Here is a 20,174-nt window from a genome sequence, read left to right as displayed (position 1 = left end):
CTATGCCCTAGGATATTGATTTCCAGTAATTTAATCTTTTCTTTTTTTACTCTTCTCACCTGGAAGAAGAGGAAACTGAAATATTTGATATTTACCTTTCTTTATGACTCTCCGTAGTCTACATTTGCCTAGCTTTGATGCACACTTGATAACCCTTCAATGGCCTTGCCTCAATGCTCTTTCTCTTCGTCTTCTCTAGGCACCTGATGTTAGGATGCCCTTTTTAAAATGCTTTCTTTGATTTCCATGAAATTGAACACATTATTTACATATATGTGTTTACATATTTACATATTACATTATTTACATATATGTAAATATGTTGTTCTGTCTTCTTAGAATACTCTTTTTATCCAAATATCCAAAGTATCCTCATTTTTTTTCCCCAGAAGTATCTTCCTTCTCCTACCATCTAGGCATCCCTCAAAGCTATTTACAGAAACTTCTCTTTTTAGTTTTCCCCTTGATTAGTTGACTCAACCCTGTAGCTTCAACTAATACCTCTATGTGAGTAACTACCAAAGTCTAAATTGGAAATGCAATCTCTCTGGCACTCACCAATTCTATATATCAGCTGCTTACTCAGTATCACTATCCGTCTCTCCTGAATTCACCTTAAATTCAACCTGTCTAAAACTGAAGAAGCATCTTCTCCAGGGTGTATGTCTTCCTCCTCACTTTCTTTTTTATGGTGATGGTATTGGCATCCTCTAGTTACTAAAACTCTAAATCAAGTGCAGGAGTCACCTTAACCTCCACTGCCAATTCCTGCAGCATGTACCTCCATCAGATATCCTGTCTCCACCTCCTCATTTCCATTTTCACTGCCTCTTTTTAAAATAAAGTTCTCTCACCAAAACTGTACAAAATCCATTGCCTGTACCCACTTCCACATTTAACTGATTTTGGTTACTGCTCTTCTTAACTTTGTTCTCACCCTAGGATTTGGTGTGTAGCATGTTTAGGCAAGGCTCCTTTGTAGCTAGTCTCAGCTATAGGGACCTACACAGCTGGTCTCAGCTATGGGAACTTCTCACTTCAGGTCCCAAGCCATAGTCTTCATACCATGGGAGGAAAGAACACACAAATCATCTCAAGTAATGGATAACCCAATGAGTATAACACACTATAGAGATGCAGGGAATAACTAATAAGTTCTTCAAGACATAGTTATTTTAGAGAAGTTGAAATTTCTTTCTCATTCTATGACTTCAAGAAATGAATCTCATATAAATCCATTGTAAACAAATCCCATACATACAAATAACAACAATATTTTGATCACTGATTACACTCTTAACTAATTCTTTTTTCACATCCCTATCCCTTAAGTTTCTACATTAGGGTATTTGTCAAAAGTATAGCTTAGTTTATGCAGCTTAAAATGTTAGAAGGAAAAGCATTAGATCTGGAATCGGAAAATATCATCACTTTTCTTTCTGAATCATGGTCAGCCGTGTGAACTTCCTCAACTTTCTGAGCACCTCTGAGGGCGTACACACACACACAAACACATACATAAATATATAAGTAATACAGAAATAATGCCTGTCCTGATTATTTCTCAGAGCTGTTGGCAGGATCTAATTGGACAGATGTAAGATGATATTCAAATGATCCCAAAGCAGACTAATCCGAATAAATCATCTGAGAGACTTCTGAGGCTCCCTGGCCCTCATCCTTATTTTTAAAGGCACTAGCTGATCTGCCATTTGGAAACCATGTTATACAAATTGTAAATGCGGGTGAAAATTGTTATTGTATTGCCAACTACTACAATCTCTAACATTTTCCTTTGCAGGTCATCAGTCATCATAGTTTCTGAGTTCAATAGCATTGTAGACCATCTTTGGATTGCTTTTAATTATAGAGTTTATATAAGCTGCCATCCTAAATAAAATTTTAAAAGCTTTTGATAACAGTTTCAGCCTTTATTCTAAGGGAACCGTTCCTTCTGGAAGAGGGCTGATAAATAGATTTAGTCATATTAGATGATTAGAGCATTCTGTAGTCTAAATTAACAACATAAATCCACTCTTCACTTATTCACAATGGATTAAGCTAAATTATTGGTATGTCAGAAAACCCAGAAACATATTTTAGAATTAATAAAATGTATTGAATGACAAAATACTTCTCACTCTAATACTTCTTGGTACTTCTGAATATTACTTTTCCAAGAACTGTAAGGTTTTTGTTTCCTACACATTCACTGTAACTGGATAATATATATTTCCAGAGGTAGCTGCTTTAATTTTATCTGTTACATAATTATTATTGCAATTTGGTGAACCATGATGTTTTCAAGACAGTGGCTTAAATATAAGAATGAGCTACTGGAATAAAAACCAAGCATGAAACTAGAACTTACTTCTTTGCATTACAAACAACTAGAAATTTCTACTCTGTAATGTAGAAATTTCTACCAGTAACATAGAAATTACTACTTAGAAAGGTATAACCAAAGGTTAGGTATAACATAAAAGAGAGGTTAACCAGAAAATAAGTCTACTGATAGCTTTTTAAAAATTTATTAACATCCTTTTGTAGTATTCAGCAAAGGATTAATCACATCATGGTGACACATAAAACAAGGTCAAACCATTTTCTTTGGAACAACAATAAAAAGAAACTAGAGTATTTAGAAATGGATTTCTTCCAGGTGCTTCAGCTCCTCATTGCTTTGACAGGGTCCCAAGTCAGCACACCAGGCACTCATGATCAGGTGTCGATTAGTTTCCACACCATTCATCAAAGGCCCTCCCTGTGAATGAATTTCAATTTTCCTGGTGCCGAGTTAGCAAGGTATAATGGATAATCACAAGGGCTTGCAGCTCAGACAGATTTTGGGTCCAATTCTGTCCCTGTTACTTACTAGCTGTGTGACTTGGGTACATACTAGCTTCAGCAAGACCTTGCTGCACCAAGTGTCCTCTGTAGAGCAGTAGCATTATCACTACCTAGGAGCTTGTTAGAAATGCAGACTCTCAGACTCAATTTTGGACCACTGAGTTGGAATCTGCATTTAAAAACAAAATCTTCCACTGAAATTGGCATTGAAATTTAAGGATCATTGCTGTAAGCCACGGTTTTCTCATCTTTAAAAATAAGGTAAAACGGGGCTTAAAAATCCTTTTAAAGGTGATTTACAGGATTAAATGGGGGTAACAATTAACAAGGGCTTAGCATGATACATGAAATATGAGCCTAGAGTTAATATTATCAATAATTTTCAAAAGTACTTTTTGAAAATTGCCCATTTTAAGGGATATTATTTCCATTTTAAGGAAAATAAACTTTAAGGAATTTTAATAACATTTGGTCATATGCTAGTAAATAAAGCCACCAGGACTTAAATCTCCATAGTGTGGCCACACATTTGTATATTATACTCAGATGTACAGCACAAATATACTTTCCTCATTTTTCTGTAATTGATGATATTCTTTGTAGTGGGAAGGCTTGGAAAGACAAAACTTTGACATTTATGTACTTATAATATTATAGTCTCTTCTTATTTGGATAAAGTAACACCTCTTGTTCAATGCATTGTTCTTTTTTCCCTGCTTCCTGCTAAGGTGGTATTTTGTCCTTTGGAGGTTAAAATAAGAAAGGGCCTTTCTGCCAGGAAATGATAGGTGAAAACTGGTCCCTTCATCTAAAACCAGTACCTTCTGGCCTTTCAGAGAAATGTGCCATATTCCACTGTTCGGTGCTAACTCTGATTGCCTAATTTTTGTGCACAGTGGCTTTTTATCCTGACTCAGACTCTCTCAGGACCTCTGTATTTCCTCAGTGGAGAATGTGGATTGGTTTGGTTCAGCTGCGTTTCATACCCAGTTTGTGGAGAATGAGGAATAAGACTTCAGACTCACCGATTTGGCCACCTCACTCCACCAATGCAGCTCTATCCCTCCCATGTTCAGTTGGTTGTGTTGCTGAGCTCCAAACACTGGGCGCTTCTCAGTGTTCATGACAAGCAACTGCGAAACCCCCCTCCCATTGCGTCTGAGAGCAGTTGTGCAGATGGTTACAATTCACCTACAATTCACGATAGTCCCGGTCTCAGAAAGGTATTCAAGTACTCTCTCTACTTATTTCATACAGTCTGTGCTTTTACCAAACCAAGCTAAGAACTGTTTTTGTACAAGCCTCATGGTTCCCTAGCTCCATAGTTTGCCATAGTGTTTCCTTTGCCTGAAGTATCCACCCTCATCCCTGTCTGATGTGTCCAAATGGTACTACTTCCGTGAGACCCAGTTCAAATGTCATGTCCTCGATGCCTCTATATGTGATAATATCTTCTCTTTGACTCCGAAGTTCTTTCTTTGGACCATGTAGCTCCTATCTTACATGTCTTGCCTCTTCATAACAGACATAAATAAAAGCTTTCTAAGTTCAGGAACAGTGTTTCATATGTTTACCTAAGTTCTACCTACTCCGCATCAAAAAACTAGCACGACTTTACTTGATGGTAGAGAGTCAATGAATATTATTGAGTGACTGAAGCCAGCTTTCAGAAAGACTAGAAAACAGCTAATATAGAAAAGCAGGAAGACAGTTTTCTAGACTGGGAGTTAGAATCATAGGCTCTTACAGCTTGAGAAATACTAGTTGAATCTTTTCATAGCATATTATTTGAAAAAACGGAAGCCTATATAAGTAAGTAAAGGATCCAAAATGAAAAGACTGGGCGAGATTCTAGGGCTCCCATTTTCCATTCTGGTGTCTTTGTCAATTATTTTTTAATTATACAAACCCTATAATAGATAAAAATTTTGAAAAAATGTATTTATCCATGATCATGACTCCACAATAAATGAATTGCTTTTACTCAGATGCTCATTTCAGCATTATCCATAAGAATGTACAGTTTTGCATAGATAATCCTGATTCACCTAAAATATCATGTTTGTTTTATTTTTGCTTAACATTATTCTACATTCCTTTCTCTTTGTTATTATTGTCATTATAATTAAAACTTTTTATGATCACATAAATTTCATTGAGTTAACATACCAGAGTGCTCCTGGTTTCCCACTAATTAGTTAAAACTAATACATAACTTTCTCCTTGTAGCTTTTATTTTTAATTGTTTCCAATGGGTATATTGCCAAAGATGAGTTTTCTAAATCAAAATCTATAAATATCTTCATTGATTTTTAATCTACACTATGAAACTGTTTTCCAAAAGTGTTGTTTTTAAAAGGATTACACTACTTTTATAATGATCTGACAAGTATGTGTTATTGTTAATTTAAATAGGAAAATGGTACTTGAATGTTGCTTTAATCTGCATTTCCCTGATTATTATCAATGTCTACTTCTTTACTCTTTGTAATTCTACTAATTGAGAAGGTGTCATTTATCTATGTCTTTTGCCTTTTGGCTATTCTTAACATTAAGTCTTTTTTATCTTTGATGCAATTTTTAAAATTAATCTGCTTTTTGCCCATCAAGAAAAAAATAAACAAAACCAACAGCAACACTGAGTTCAAAACAAACAAACAAACAAAAAAAGGATCAGAAATGACCACAATTAAGGTTATAGTCTTCTCTGTCCTTCTTTTCTATTGCCCTCCCACTAGTCACTTCTCTAATTTCTGTTCCTTTCTTGAGTCCAGGTTTGCTTTCTTCTTCCTGTTGTGCTTTCTTGAACTGTCTTCCCAAAGCTTCCATGTGGTTTGCAATATTCTGCTCGTTTGCAAGGCAACATATCAGTTTATCCTCATATTCCTTAAGGTAATATTCCCCAAGGTGGGGTAGAAGGTGACATACTATTAGTGGAATGTAAGATAATTTAAAATGCTCTATAGACAAACTTTGTAAAATTTAATAACATTTTATTTAATGTATATTATTATCTACCTCCTGATTATATCAAGCGACACTGATTTTCCACTTCTGTGAAGAATTTATATATAAAGATACTTAATAACATATATCTTTTTTGTCATATGGACTTTTATCCCTTTCTCATGTAAAAGGAATACAGAGGTAGGCCAATCCAAACTGGAGATGAAGCTTTCTAGGGCTGTCAAAAACTCAGGTTCCTTTCATCCTTTTTCTCTGCCACTCTCAGCATGTGGTATACACCCCATGGTTCAAGGTGGTAGCCTGAGTGCCATCATATTTAAGCTAGCCATGAGAAGAATGTATGGCAGTGTCATCAACGGAGCTAGAGTATGTTTTGGGAAGAAGACCAGGATTCTAGTTTTAGATATGCTGAGTTTCAGAAGATGTTGACACAGACATTAACACTGTCAAGTAAGAGTCTCGTACTTACAGAGAAAATCTAGACTGGAGATGTAAATGTGGGGATCGCCTGCATATGCATGCTAATTAAGGCCAGTGGTGTGGATAAGAATGCATAGAAATTAGTGTAGCATAAGAAGGGAAGTGAATCTAGCACTGAGCCTTAAAGAAATACCTATGTTAGGCCGGGCGACATGGCTCATGCTTACAATCCTAGCATTTTGGGAGGCCAAGGTGGGTGGGTTACCTGAGCTCAGGAGTTTGAGATGAACCTGGGCAACATGTGAAACCCCGTCTCTACTAAAATACAAAACTTAGCCGCGTGTGGTAGCACATACCTCTAGGTCCGGCTAGCTGGGAGGCTGAGGCACAAGAATTGCTTGAACCTGGGAGGCGAAGCTTGTAGTAAGTCGAGGTCACGCCACTGCACTCCATCCTGGGCAATAGAGAGAGACTCTGTCTCAAAACAAAACAAACAAACAAACAAAAAAATGAGCGCAGTGACTTACGTCTGTAATCCCAGCACTTTGGGAGGCCAAGGGATCACGGGGTCAGGAGATTAAGACCATACTGGCTAACATGTTGAAACCCTGTCTCTACTAAAAACACAAAAAATTAGCTAGATGTGGTGGCACTTTCCTATAGTACTAGCTACTAAGGGAGGCTAAGGCAGGAGAATTGCTTGAACCTGGGAGGCGGAGGTTGCAGTGAGCCGAGATGGTGCCTCTGCACTTCAGCCTGGGCGACAGAGCAAGACTCCATCTCAAAACAAACAAGCAAAAAAACAAAAAACAAAACAAAGAAAGAAATACCTATGTTAAATGGCTGTGTAGGAAAATAAAAATTTAAAAACAGCCTGTAAAGGATACAAAAAATGTGCAGCCAGAGATGTAGGGTAAACAAACAAAAAATAGGGGATTATGAGGACATATATGCCAAGAGGAAGAACTGTTACACATAGAAATCAAGCTGTTCAAAGGCCAAATAAGATGCAGACTGAAAAATATCCATTGTATTTCATTGTATTTCTCAACATGGAAGTATTGATGATTTTTGCAAGATTGGCGAGAATGTCTAGCTGGAGTGGGTTGCTAAGTGGATGGGAAGTGAGGAAATGCAAATTGACAGATTGGACAGCAGAACAGTGCAGTTGGGCCGGGCGCGGTGGCTCAAGCCTGTAATCCCAGCACTTTGGGAGGCCGAGACGGGCGGATCACGAGGTCAGGAGATCGAGACCATCCTGGCTAACACCGTGAAACCCCGTCTCTACTAAAAAATACAAAAAACTAGCCGGGCGAGGTGGCGGGCGCCTGTAGTCCCAGCTACTCGGGAGGCTGAGGCAGGAGAATGGCATAAACCCGGGAGGCGGAGCTTGCAGTGAGCTGAGATCCGGCCACTGCACTCCAGCCTGGGTGACAGAGCAAGACTCCGTCTCAAAAAAAAAAAAAAAAAAAAAAAAAAAAAAAAAAAAAAAAAAAACAAGAACAGTGCAGTTGTTTCTGAGAAGGAATGATGTATTACACTTAGGCCTTTCAGGAAAACAGTGGGATTTTTATTTTGTTTTGTTTTAAATGGAAGATCTTAACATATGTAAAAGCCAGGAATAATTCATTTCACAAGGAGAGAAGAAATATACGAGAAAGTGTGAGAATCCTGAAAATATGGGAGAGGGTGGGAAGAAAAGCTCACCATTGTAGACATGGGCTTTAGCTAGGAGAAAGAAAGACAACCTCCTCTATTAAAACCAGTTATAGCAAAGAATGATGAATGAAAGCATGGAAGTTAAAACAGGGTGTATAGGTGTTTACAGGAGAAGTACTCAGGGAGAGGTGCATATCAGGTCCTTCCCTAGTTTTATATAATTTTCTTCTGCTTATGGATATAGTCTATTGTTTTCAGTGGTGGTGGAATAGTAGGGGTGGGGGGCAGGAGAATAGTTCTTGCAGTGTGTTGTTTCATGATACAGAAATGGAATCATAGTTTAAATGATTGTTACATAAGTTTTATATTTCTTTTAATTCATAATAGAATCCTAGCAAGCTAGACATTACCTCACTGTCTCATCAAAAGCATTGCTATTGTTTTCATTCATTTTAATGACTTATTTTTCCAGTGGTATGAGGGATTATGTAGAGCAATGATCCACAATTATTTTTGCACTTTGATTTGAGAATCTCAAAATGCTTTTCTCTTCTTAGTTTTATTTTACCCAACTAACTTACTATTCTATGCTATGACTCCTGTGTTATCTCTTTAATGTCTTTTTCTTTTCTATGACTTTCTGTGCCTTGAGTATCCTGATAAACTTTAGAGAAGTGGAACCAGTATCCTTACCTTGAACTTGGTAAAGTCTTGGGAGAAATACCCCTTCCTAAATCATCAGTGTAATCATCATTCAGTTTTAAACACACCACACACACACACTCACACACACACACGTCAGAATCTGCAACTTTAATCCAAGACCAAGGAATCCTACTTTAAAAGGTCTGTCTCACCATTGGCTTTTTTTTTTTTTTTTTTTTTTTCCTGTATCCCACATGTACCGGTGATATAGGCAGAGAAATGTAGTAGATAAAGAAATGAATTTGGCTTCTGGAGCTGTTCTTTCATTTAAATACCACTTCTGTAATCTTAGACAAGTCACTAAACCTTGGTGTCTCTGTGTGGATCAGAAATAATTATACACCAACTCTTCACAAACCTAGGGTACTCACGTGAGGATTAGCTCCAATAGGCTCCTCACAGGCTTTTCGCTTAAAGCACCATTAATTATCCCCTTCTCAGTAACTGTATAAATCTCTAAGCTAATCCATTAAAGTCTAGTCATGTTCTCTCTATTAGCAAGACCCAACTGGGCAGATAGTCCTATTAGGATCATTGTGAGTCTCCCCAGGGTTCTCCCCCTTCCATTTCTGATTATGCTGTGAATAAATTTCCAGAATTTCAGAGGGGTTTGCTTGCAAGCTAAAAGGTCTTTGCAAAGATTCAAAGAATAGGGTCGCTTCAGACAGAGGGAGGGTTTGCAATATGCGATGAACCCCTCAGTCCCATTAAAACCTTAGAGATGATGATAGTTCACATTTAGTGTAATGCTTAATTTGTACAAGACTATTCTAGGCACTTTTGCACGTAGACAAATAATTTTCAGATTACCTTCTGATTAATATCATCATCATCTCTATTTTACAAACGAGGAAACTGAGGCACAGAGAGGCTAAATCACTTGTCCAGGATCTGGAGGCAAGTAACGGCGATGATGCTAGTCATACTGATGCTTCCTTTCCTTTGCTGCACTCGAAGTCTGAGTTTCACAAGAATGTACCTGGGTGCCCATTAGCGGGATATGAATAGTTTCTTCGGAACCCCAGTGGTCAGCTGGTGCCTCCTGGAGAGTGACGTCTTATCTGAAGGGGTCAGGGAGGCGGGGAGCGAGCGCAGAGCACTCAGCGCCCTGCACCGCGGCGAGGCAGCCTGGGGCGGAGCAGGGAGTCCGAGGCGGAGAGACGTCGGCTGGGGTTGAGCCGCCAGACCGCGAAAAGTAGCTGGAGCCAGAGCAGGGACAGAACCTGTTGCTGCAGACGGGCTTGGTGGATTCTGGTTCCCGCCGCCGACAGGGCTCGCCGGGAGAGGTAACAGCATGGGCCAGTTTGGCTGGGGGCCCCCGCGTAAGGGCGCGATCCCTCTCTAATGCCTAACGCTTGCCTTGATGATACATATTAGCGATTGGGGACTGATACCTTGGATTTTTCAAATCCCTTCCTAATTACACAGGCACCCCTTTGGTCACTGGCCCGACATTGGGGGACTTCTCTGCCCTGGATGTCTGCACCACAGATGGCTGTGACCCCAGGCTTGCAGAGCAGGGACCTGGTCAAGGGATTTGGGGCGCTTTCTTAACCTTAGAGTTCCCCCCAAACCCTCTCCAGGGCTGTATTGTAACTGTTGAATTTTCTTAGCCGGTTTGAAGCTAGCGAGTTTCTAAACTGCTTTCATCCGTGATGCTTCTGAGCAATGGTCTTTGTGTATCTGAGGCTTCATCCTGTGCATTTCCACTTGCTAGAAAAGCTAAAATGAGGTTTCTGAGTTGCGTCCAGAACACCAGAGTCCTTATTGAAGGCGTTTGGATAGGTTTTATCCCCTTCCGGGAGTGAGATAGGGTTTCCAGACAATACCATTTTAGTTCTTCTGCCAAACCATCAGGCATTTTCCAACAGTGCTGCCCTAGGTCAAATTTAGGGTCTGGAGGAAAGGAAAATGATCTGCTTCAAGCTGTCGTTCCAGTTAAAGACAGAACTACTAACTAAAAACCAAAAATACATTTGTTCATTTCCCATTTCCCCTCAGCTAGACTGTAGATATTTGAAATATTTATTTATTTTTTAAAATCTTAATTATAACATGAATTGTACAAAGATGTTGGTTTACTTTTTTTTAATCCAAATATGCAAAGTTGTTGTAAACATGTATCTAAATTTCTAATTCCATTCACATCCAAATAACTTTCAAGTGGTAACAACTAATGAGAGAAAGGATGGAAAAATCAATGGTTTGTAAACTGTGAAGGACATATTTTTGTTTCCGTCTGGATTTCTAATTAAACCATAATCAATTGAGTAAAATTATAATAATGAATCTAAGTTATGGTTGAATTTGCAAAATGGCTATAACATGCTCAAAAATAGTGCCATTATCATCAACAGAATGGTAATTGTATGCAGAATTCAATTAGAATATTTCATCTGTTAAAAACGTCTATAGGTTGATCATTTAATAAAACAGTGATGCAATATAGTGCAGTAACAGTACTTACTGCACTGAATTTAAAGGCACATATTAACATTAAAGACTGGCTATTGTACTAATCAAAAATGTGCTTTATTGCTTGAAAATAACAATAATAACAATATATCACTATCCTATTCTTTTTCTCAATATTTGTTTTTCCAAAATCCATACACCCCAATAAGATCTTTCTACTAGCCATGATTTCTTCATGTCTATAGAAAACTTTAGAGCATTTGAGGCTTAAACTTATTTTTGCTTCATCTATCTATTTGTCTGTTTTATCTGGCAGTTTTATTCTTGGTGCATTTTGTGAACACATTACAAAGTATCTAAAATTATATATTAGAAATTCATTGTTTTGTTTGTATGATTATTTTATCCCATAGTTCCTATAAATCATACTGATCACCAATACTATCTTTTACAGATGCCAAAGACTATAGGTTGAATAAATATGAATTCACTATAAACCAATGAATGATTTCTTCCTGAAGTATCAGTTTATTTATTGTAGTTGTTCTTTGGCTCTGTGTGTGTGTGTGTGTGTGTGTGTGTGTGTGTATGTGTGTGTGTGATTTCTTATGAGAATTCCATGCAAATGCCTCTGTGATATTACAAACCTTTTCACTGCATTGCATTAAAATGGATTTCCAGCTGTAATATGGAACACAAAATAAGGACAACTTCATGCCTTGAAACTTCAGATACTTAAAAATAATAATTTTGTAAAATACTACCCTCCTTATTATGGAAAAAAGGACATTTATTTTAGCTAAATATTTTAAAACTGTCAAGCACATTCAAAGAAAATGGGATAAATACAATCGCACATTCCTAAAACATATCTGGATTAGTCTATTCTCATGCTGCTATAAAGGACTGCCTGAGACTGGGTAATTTATGAAGGAAAAATATTTAATTGACTCAAAGTTCTGCACGGCTGAAGAGTCCTCAGGAAACTTACAATCATGGCAGAAGGGGAAGCAAACATGTTCTTTTTCATGTGATGGCACAAAGGAGAAGTGACAAGCAAAAGGGGAAAAGCCTCCTATAAAACCATCAGATCTCATGAGAACTCACTCACTATCATGAGAATAACATGGCAGTAACTGCCCTCATGATTCAATTACCTCCCACCGGGTCCCTCCCAGCAACACATGGGGATTACAAGAACTACAATTCAAGACAAGATTTGGGTGGGGACACGGCCAAACTATATCAATATTTACATAGTATTTTAATAATCTTAACAAATTGTTCTCTTAAACGTGTGAATTTTATGCTTACCATTAACCTGATGTTAACAGTTCATTTTCCTTTCCTCTCTGTTTCCCTTTGATTTTAAGTTCTAGCTTTGTGGATAAATTGGTTCTTAAATGATTTTCCAATTCTCTTGAAACTGAACATTAAGGCTTCAGGGAGATTTTCACTCCATTAGACTAGAAGGAAATGGAAATATACTACCCATACAAAAAGATGCAATGGTCACTACAGCAGACAGCTGTTGGGAATGGGTCTGGTATCCTTGCTTTATGGAGTTTTCAAATAGGAGACTTCTAAAATTAAAGAAATTAGGTTTCTTCCCAGTCAGGCTTCTAACTGGCTCTGTGCCTCAGGCAAATCATTTAACTTCTCCATGTCTAAGATTCCTCAAATGTAAAAGGATGAATTATAATTTGATTTCTAAAATCCTTTCACCCCTCTAGATTTCTCTGTTTCTATGGTAGAGGACAGAGTATCCAGAGTGAGAAAGCTCATATATCCTTGCTCTGCCATTTGAGAGCTTCTGCCCTTAGGCAAGGCCCTGAAATTCTATGACATCAACACCTCCTCTACAAAATGTCCTAATAGAAGAAATTAACAGAATGATCTATTGTGCTGGATATTGTGTCTGGTACACAGGGGATGCACAAGAATGTTTTTAACACACCCATTTCTGAAAAATCTAAAGGGATTTCTGCCTGTGGCAGGGGAGGAAACCAGCTAAAAGCAGAGGAGTCTCTCCTGCATCTGCAGGTGGGCAATTCCCAGTACAGTTTCTATAGTATGCACCAGAGACCAGGAAAAGAGAGGTCCAGAGCCTCAAGCATAGTATGAATGCCTCCTTGATATCTTCCCATAGTTTAGACCCCCCAAAAAGGCAAAATGAGTCAGGACAGCATAAATATTAAATTTAATGCCACACATGAATGACAAGACATGTCCTATTCTGGTTTCCATGTCAAACTAGGCTTGATTCTATTACAGCTAAGCATACCAGCTAGGTCGTATAATGACCATCAGAATAACTGCACAATCCAAATCACACCACACCAGTAATTAGAAAAGAGAAAGAAAAAAGAAACAAACAAAATAACTCCTGAAATGCCAAAAAATTGGTTCTCTTTCAACTGTATGTCCATTTAAAATTTAAAGTTTTCAAATATTATGAAAGTATATTTCTTACTATTTTCTTCTTGGGCTATTGTAAGAGTCTTATTTAGGTGTCTACGTGGAGTCTGGGTTCCATGTGGCAGTTGCAGAATAAAGTAACTGCCATTAGAACTGATGAGCCTTTTTCTAGTCCCTCAGACAAGTCTCAGTTGATCCGTATTTTCAGAATTCTGGAGGGTTTACTAAACGTATTAGAATATTATAGTTCTGGTTGCATTCCCACAAAATTTAGAAAGCATCAATAATTTTCCAAAGTCAAATGAGATCAAAATATCTAAACTTAAGTGAGCTGTAACCATATACATTATCTCATTTAATCCTCATGATTTTAGAAATTGAGTATGCTTACAATCCATTTTTGGTGTTTAAAGAAACTGAGGCTCAGAAATAATTTGCCAAAGTAAACATGTTTTCTAGTTTGAGGAACCAGGATAATGAACTCATGTAGTGTCCCAGTCCATGTGCTTAAATTCTACACTGCAGGGCTCCCAAGTATGTAGTAACAACAGCTTACAATCAACGTACCAATTTCTTTTTATACTGATCCTTTCCACATGAAAGCTATGTACCTAGGAAGAGATAAATATTACAGTCCTCATGAAGATTTTTCTAAGTGGAAGTAAGAAACATCGGAGTTACTTGTGAAACTTTTTGAAATGTACCACCACAGATTAGTGGGCTGGAGTTGGGTTTGGGTGGTATGTGTTTGTGTGTGTGTGTATACACACATTATATATATATAATATATATACATTTAAATATATAGTATATATATGATTCTGAGTCAAAATTATTTTCATGATTTCCCATAATGAAAAAAATTTGTCCCAATCCACATTGCCATTTTGCAACCATAGACAGACTAATCTTAAGAATCTTAAGTGTTGTCTTGGACAGGAGGTATTTAGAAAAATTATAGCAAGAGGATAAATATTTCTTTAATTTAGCCTCACCAGAATATGAGTTAAATCAAATAGTTGTATATATTAGAATTTACCACCTGCAAACATACAAGGAAATAGAGACAAATTTCAGATTAAGTGCTTGCACATGACCTTGTGATTCTCATATCTTGGAGGAGTTTGTGACTTATAAAAACTGCTTTATCTTACCAAGAGTGCCATCTCAAACACCCTATCTCCTTGCTAAATGTAAACATTTAAAGAGGTGATACTTGCAGTGCTTAGGATTTCTCTCAAATCCCCTACTTTCTCTTAAAGTATGGAGTCTCATTTAAAATCTTTAAAGTACCTCATTTAGGCCACTCATGCTTGTAATTCCAGCACTTTGGCAGGCAGAGGCAGGAGGATCACTTGAGCCTAGTTTGAGACCAGCCTAGGCAACATAGTGAGAGCCAGTGCCTACAAATTAAAAACAAATAAACAAACACAAACAAACAAACAAACAAAAGCTAGCTGGTCATAGTGGCATATACCTGTAGTTCCAGCAACTCAGGAGGTTACGCTTAAGGTGGAAGGATCGTTTGACCCCTGGAGGTTGAGGTTGCAGTGAGCCATGATTGTGCCACTGCACTCGAGCTTGGGCAACAGAGCAAAATCTTGTTTATAAAAAAAAAAAAAAAAAAAAAAAGAGGTCTCATTTAAAGTCTCTAAATTTTCCTTCCCATTTTACTTCCTGTCCTTGCATTCTTGGGACACTGATAATAAACTGAATGTGGGGTCTCTCTAGGATCACATCTTCTACTCTTTGTAAGGATGCTGTATCTCATTTACAATAGACAACTCTCTCAGTAGAGTTTACAGCCTTGCATTTCTCTTTCTCCTTACTCATGATCTCCTCTTCTGTCTGGAATTCCCCATCCTCCACAGGTATGCAAAGTGTTTTCTTTGTTTGTTTTTGTCCTTGGGTAGCCATTTATATCATTTATATCAGTGTCACTTAAAGCTTAGAAGCCTTTGGCTAAAATCTTCCCTGTCTGAGGGAGTTCCCTTTGTTCCTGCTCTTTTTTCAGCTGGAAAAACTACATTAAGTAATTTCTGTGATATATGCTTCTTTCAAAACTAGTGGCCCCGTGCTTCCCTTAACACAGAAGTATCAAAGACCAGCGTGAGCTTGGCCAGTATCCTGAGCTTGCTTTTCTTGATATTTTGATTATCTAGGTTTTAGCAACTTCTAATTCATATTTACCTACAGAATTAGTGCCCAACTTGAAGATTCTACAGTATCCAAAACCTTACAATTTCTCACTGTCCCTATTCTCAGCTCTCATCTCTTTTTTCCTCCTTTTAGACCCTCGAGACTTGAACATCCCAAGCTCATTCCCAACTACAGTTTTTGCACCTGATGTTCTCCCTGCCTGGGAATCGTGCCTCTCAGAGCTGCGCGGGAGGGGTTCTTTAAGTCCTTTCATCTTGGGTCTGGAACGCCTCTCCACGCTGCTGGTCATCACAGTATTGTCTGATTTGTATCAAAGCCCACTTGCTAGTGGAGACTATCTCCATTTATGTGTTCACTTATCAATGATATTATTCCCCAAAATGAAATATAAGCTCCATGAGAGATGTACACTATACTTTCATACTTATTGCTGCCCTCAGTGCCTAGAACAGAGTCTAGCAAATATTTGTTCTGTGAAAATTTTACATCCATTTACATATTAGATTCTCCTGAATCTTTTTATAGGTACAGACAAGTTGCCAAAACTCCAACCTTAAGTTGCTCCCATGATTCATTCCTGTTTCTAATTCTTTCCTGTTGATCCTACCTTAGCTAAAATACCAATAAGTATATATTTTTTTCCTTTATTTTGGAAAAAAATTTGAAAAAGCTATCACTGCACCATTTTAATATACATTCAGGTTCCATAGTATCTGTATATGTTAGTTCCAAAGAATAATCTGGATCTGAGTACCAGGAAAAACTAAACTAAAAAGTAGCACAACATTTACTTTCTATTTAAGTTACATTACCCATTCCATTATTTTCTCTCTTTTTTCTTTTTTTTAAATTATACTTTAAGTTCTAGGGTACATGTGCACAACGTGTACGTTTGTTACCTATGTATACATGTGCCATGTTGGTGTGCTGCACCCATTAACTCGTCATTTACATTAGGTATATCTCCTAATGCTATCCCTCCCCCCTTCCTTCCACCCCACGGCAGGCCCAGGTGTGTGATGTTCCCTTTGCTTTGTCCAAGTGTTCTCATTGTTCAATTCCCACCTATGAGTGAGAACATGTGGTGTTTGATTTTCTGTCCTTGCGATAGTTTGCTGAGAATGATGGTTTCCAGCTGCATCCGTGTCCCTACAAGGGACACAAATGCATCCCTTTTTATGGCTGCATAGTATTCCATGGTGTATATGTGCCACATTTTCTTAACCCAGTCTATCATTGATGGACATTTGGGTTGGTTCCAAGTCTTTGCTATTGTGAATAGTGCCGCAATAAACACACGTGTAGCCTGTGTCTTTATAGCAGCATGATTTATAATCCTTTGGGTATATACCCAGTAATGGGATGACCGGGTCAAATGGTATTTCTAGTTCTAGATCCTTGAGGAATCGCCACACTGTCTTCCACAATGGTTGAACTAGTTTACAGTCCCACCAACAGTGTAAAAGTGTTCCCATTTCTCCACATCCTCTCCAGCACCTGTTGTTTCCTGACTTTTTAATGATTGCCATTCTAACTGGTGTGAGATGGTATCTCATTGTGGTTTTGATTTGCATTTCTCTGATGGCCAGTGATGATGAGCATTTTTTCACGTGCCTGTTGGCTGTATGCATGTCTTCTTTTGAAAAATGTCTGTTCATATCCTTTGCCCACTTTTTGATGGGTTTGTTTGTTTTTTTTCTTGTAAATTTGTTTAAGTTCTTTGTAGATTCTGGATATTAGCCCTTTGTCAGATGAGTAGATTGCAAAATTTTTCTCCCATTCTGTAGGTTGCCTGTTCACTCTGATGGTAATTTTTTTTGCTGTGCAGAAGCTCTTTAGTTTAATTAGATCCCATTTGTCAATTTTGGCTTTTGCTGCCGTTGCTTTTGGTGTTTTAGACATGAAGTCCTTGCCCATGCCTATGTCCTGAATGGTATTGCCTACCCTCAGAAATAATACCACACATCTACAACCATCAGATCTTCGACAAACCTGACAAAAACAAGAGATGGGAAAAAGATTCCCTATTTAATAAATGGTGCTGGGAAAACTGGCTAGCCGTATGTAGAAAGCTGAAACTGCATCCCTTCCTTACACCTTATACAAAAATTAATTCAAGATGGATTAAAGACTTAATTGTTAGACCTAAAACCATAAACACCCATTCCATTATTTTAATTGGCATGATTTTTCATCTTTAAAATATATTTTGAAAATATATACATATATAGAGATATAATTTTGTATAAGTGCCTAAACTAAATTACATCATAATGTTCTTTTTTAATTCTTAATTTTTAATTTTCCTTTCTTAATTGCCTCTGTCCACCTCTTCTCTTCTGCTTCCGTGTTACAGGTAACCAATCTTAACTGGGTTCTATTATGTTAGATTTGTATCTACTCTTATAGCCATTCACATATATACACATTCAAATCAATCTTTTTGTCGTCATTTAAAAAATATACGCATCTTGTTTTCTTACTCGTGATTTCCTTGTGGAAATCCCTCCATGTCGATTGTTATGGATAAAATTCAATTCTAAATGGCTATATATAATATAAAATGATGTGGATAATAAGAAACAAATTCAACCATTCCCTTTTTGATAAACATTCACTTTGTTTCCAGAGGTTTCTATTTTGTTGGGTTTTGTCATAAAACAAGGCTACAATAAAAGTAATTATTTAAAAACTATTTTATCTCCAGGTTTAAAGAGCAAAGCTATTTTTCAATTTTAATGTATATTGCCTTATTGCTTTCTAAGTACTACAGTTATTTACATTTTTACTAGAAGACTATGACACTGTTCTTTACTCATGTCCTTAGAGCAATAGGTGTTGTAACTGTTTACGTTATTAGTTATTAATTTGAATTTCTTAACTACTTGTGAAGTTAAATATATTTTTATATTCTTCAGATGTTTGGACTTCTTATGTAAATCATTTATTAATATTCTTAACCACCTTACTGAGATATTAGTATTTTTCTCAATTTCTTTTTTTTTTTTTTTTTTTTTTTTTTTTTTTTTGAGACGGAGTCTCACTCTGTCGCCGGGGCTGGAGTGCAGTGGCGGGATCTCAGCTCACTGCAAGCTCCGCCTCCCGGGTTAACGCCATTCTCCTGCCTCAGCCTCCCGAGTAGTTGGGACTACATGCGCCCGCCACCACGCCCGGCTAGTTTTTTGTATTTTTTAGTAGAGACGGGGTTTCACCGTGTTAGCCAGGATGGTCTCGATCTCCTGGCCTCGTGATCCGCCCGTCTCGGCCTCCCAAAGTGCTGGGATTACAGGCTTGAGCCACCGCGCCCGGCCTTTCTCAATTTCTATGTTCTTTGAATATTATAATTATTAATGCTTATCATAGATAGTAAATGTTTTCCATATCGTCTGCTGCCTTTCTTCATAATTTTATTGTGCACACTTAAAATATTTGTATAGACAATATATTTAATTTTTATTGTATACATTTTGAATTCCAGTGTTGATTAATATGATTTTTCTTATTACTACATTAGACATACAGTCTTCTAGATTTTATTGAAGGATTTTTATTTTTAAAAATTTTGGCATTGGTTTTTAATTCAAGTGGAGTTTTAAAACACATGCCATAAATAGTGAGCCAACCTTCACTTCTTCCAAACAGCTTACTAAATATTTCATTCTTCCCCTTCGAATTGAAAACCCACTTTTCACATATTTTAAAATCTCATGTATAATGGGATCTATATTTGTATCCTTGATTCTGTTTCACTGACCAATTTCTCCATTTCTATGGCAACACCAAATTGTTTTGATTATATTTGCCATAGATTATTTTTCTGATATCCTAAAAAGCATATTTCCTTACTGTTTTTCTCCATAAATGTTCTTAGCTTTTCTTGGGCACATTTTCTTCCCTCTGAACTTTTAAAAATAATATTCCAAAACAAATCCTGTCACTGCTTTGCAAATATTTTTACCAAATGAACTGTTTGTATATACATATTTTAAATGATGTTATATTCAATTGATACATGAATTTGGGGAGATGACCTATAAATTATTAAAATTTCTCTTCCAAAAATTAAGCATGTTGTTCAATTTTAAAGAAATTTAAAAATATTTCAATGGGGTTTTATTTTTTATGTCATTATGTTATATTCCATCTTTTGCCTGTTAAATTTATTTTTATATATTCTACATTTTAGTCACTGCTGTAAAATATGTGTATATATATATTTATATATATTCATTTAAATTTCTAGGTGCTATTGCTAATATTAAGAATGACTACTTTAAAAAAAATTTTAACTTATTTTATATTCAAGGGATACATGTGCTGGTTTGTTACAAAGGTATATTGTGTGATGCTGAGGTTTGGGGTACAGTTGAACCCATTACCCAGGAAGTGAGCAAAGTATCCAATACATAATTTTTCAACCCTTGCTCCCTTCCTCCCTTCCCCTTCTTGTATTCCTTAGTGTCTATTGTTCCCATCTTTATATCCATGTGTTCCCAATGATTAGCTCCCTCCTATGTGTGAGAACATATGATATTTAGTTTTCTGTTTCTGTGTTTATTTACTTAGGATAATGGCCTCCA

At 37.0% G+C, this 20,174-nt stretch overlaps 1 protein-coding gene across 1 annotated transcript in view; it reads left to right on the top strand.

The window, feature by feature from the left end:
* The first annotated feature begins 9,601 nt into the window (after positions 1–9,601).
* Positions 9,602–20,174, top strand: part of NPFFR2 (neuropeptide FF receptor 2) — a 98,546-nt gene continuing 87,973 nt past the window's right edge. Inside the window, 2 exon segments of the mRNA XM_010384127.2 lie at positions 9,602–9,737; positions 9,740–9,887. Of these exon segments, the coding sequence (XP_010382429.2) occupies positions 9,602–9,737; positions 9,740–9,887 (284 nt within the window).

Source organism: Rhinopithecus roxellana, chromosome 2 (genome assembly GCF_007565055.1).
Source record: "Rhinopithecus roxellana isolate Shanxi Qingling chromosome 2, ASM756505v1, whole genome shotgun sequence".
NCBI classification, from domain to species: domain Eukaryota; kingdom Metazoa; phylum Chordata; class Mammalia; order Primates; family Cercopithecidae; genus Rhinopithecus; species Rhinopithecus roxellana.
Note: the sequence above shows the minus strand (reverse complement) of the source record. Positions and strands in the feature narration are given on the sequence as shown.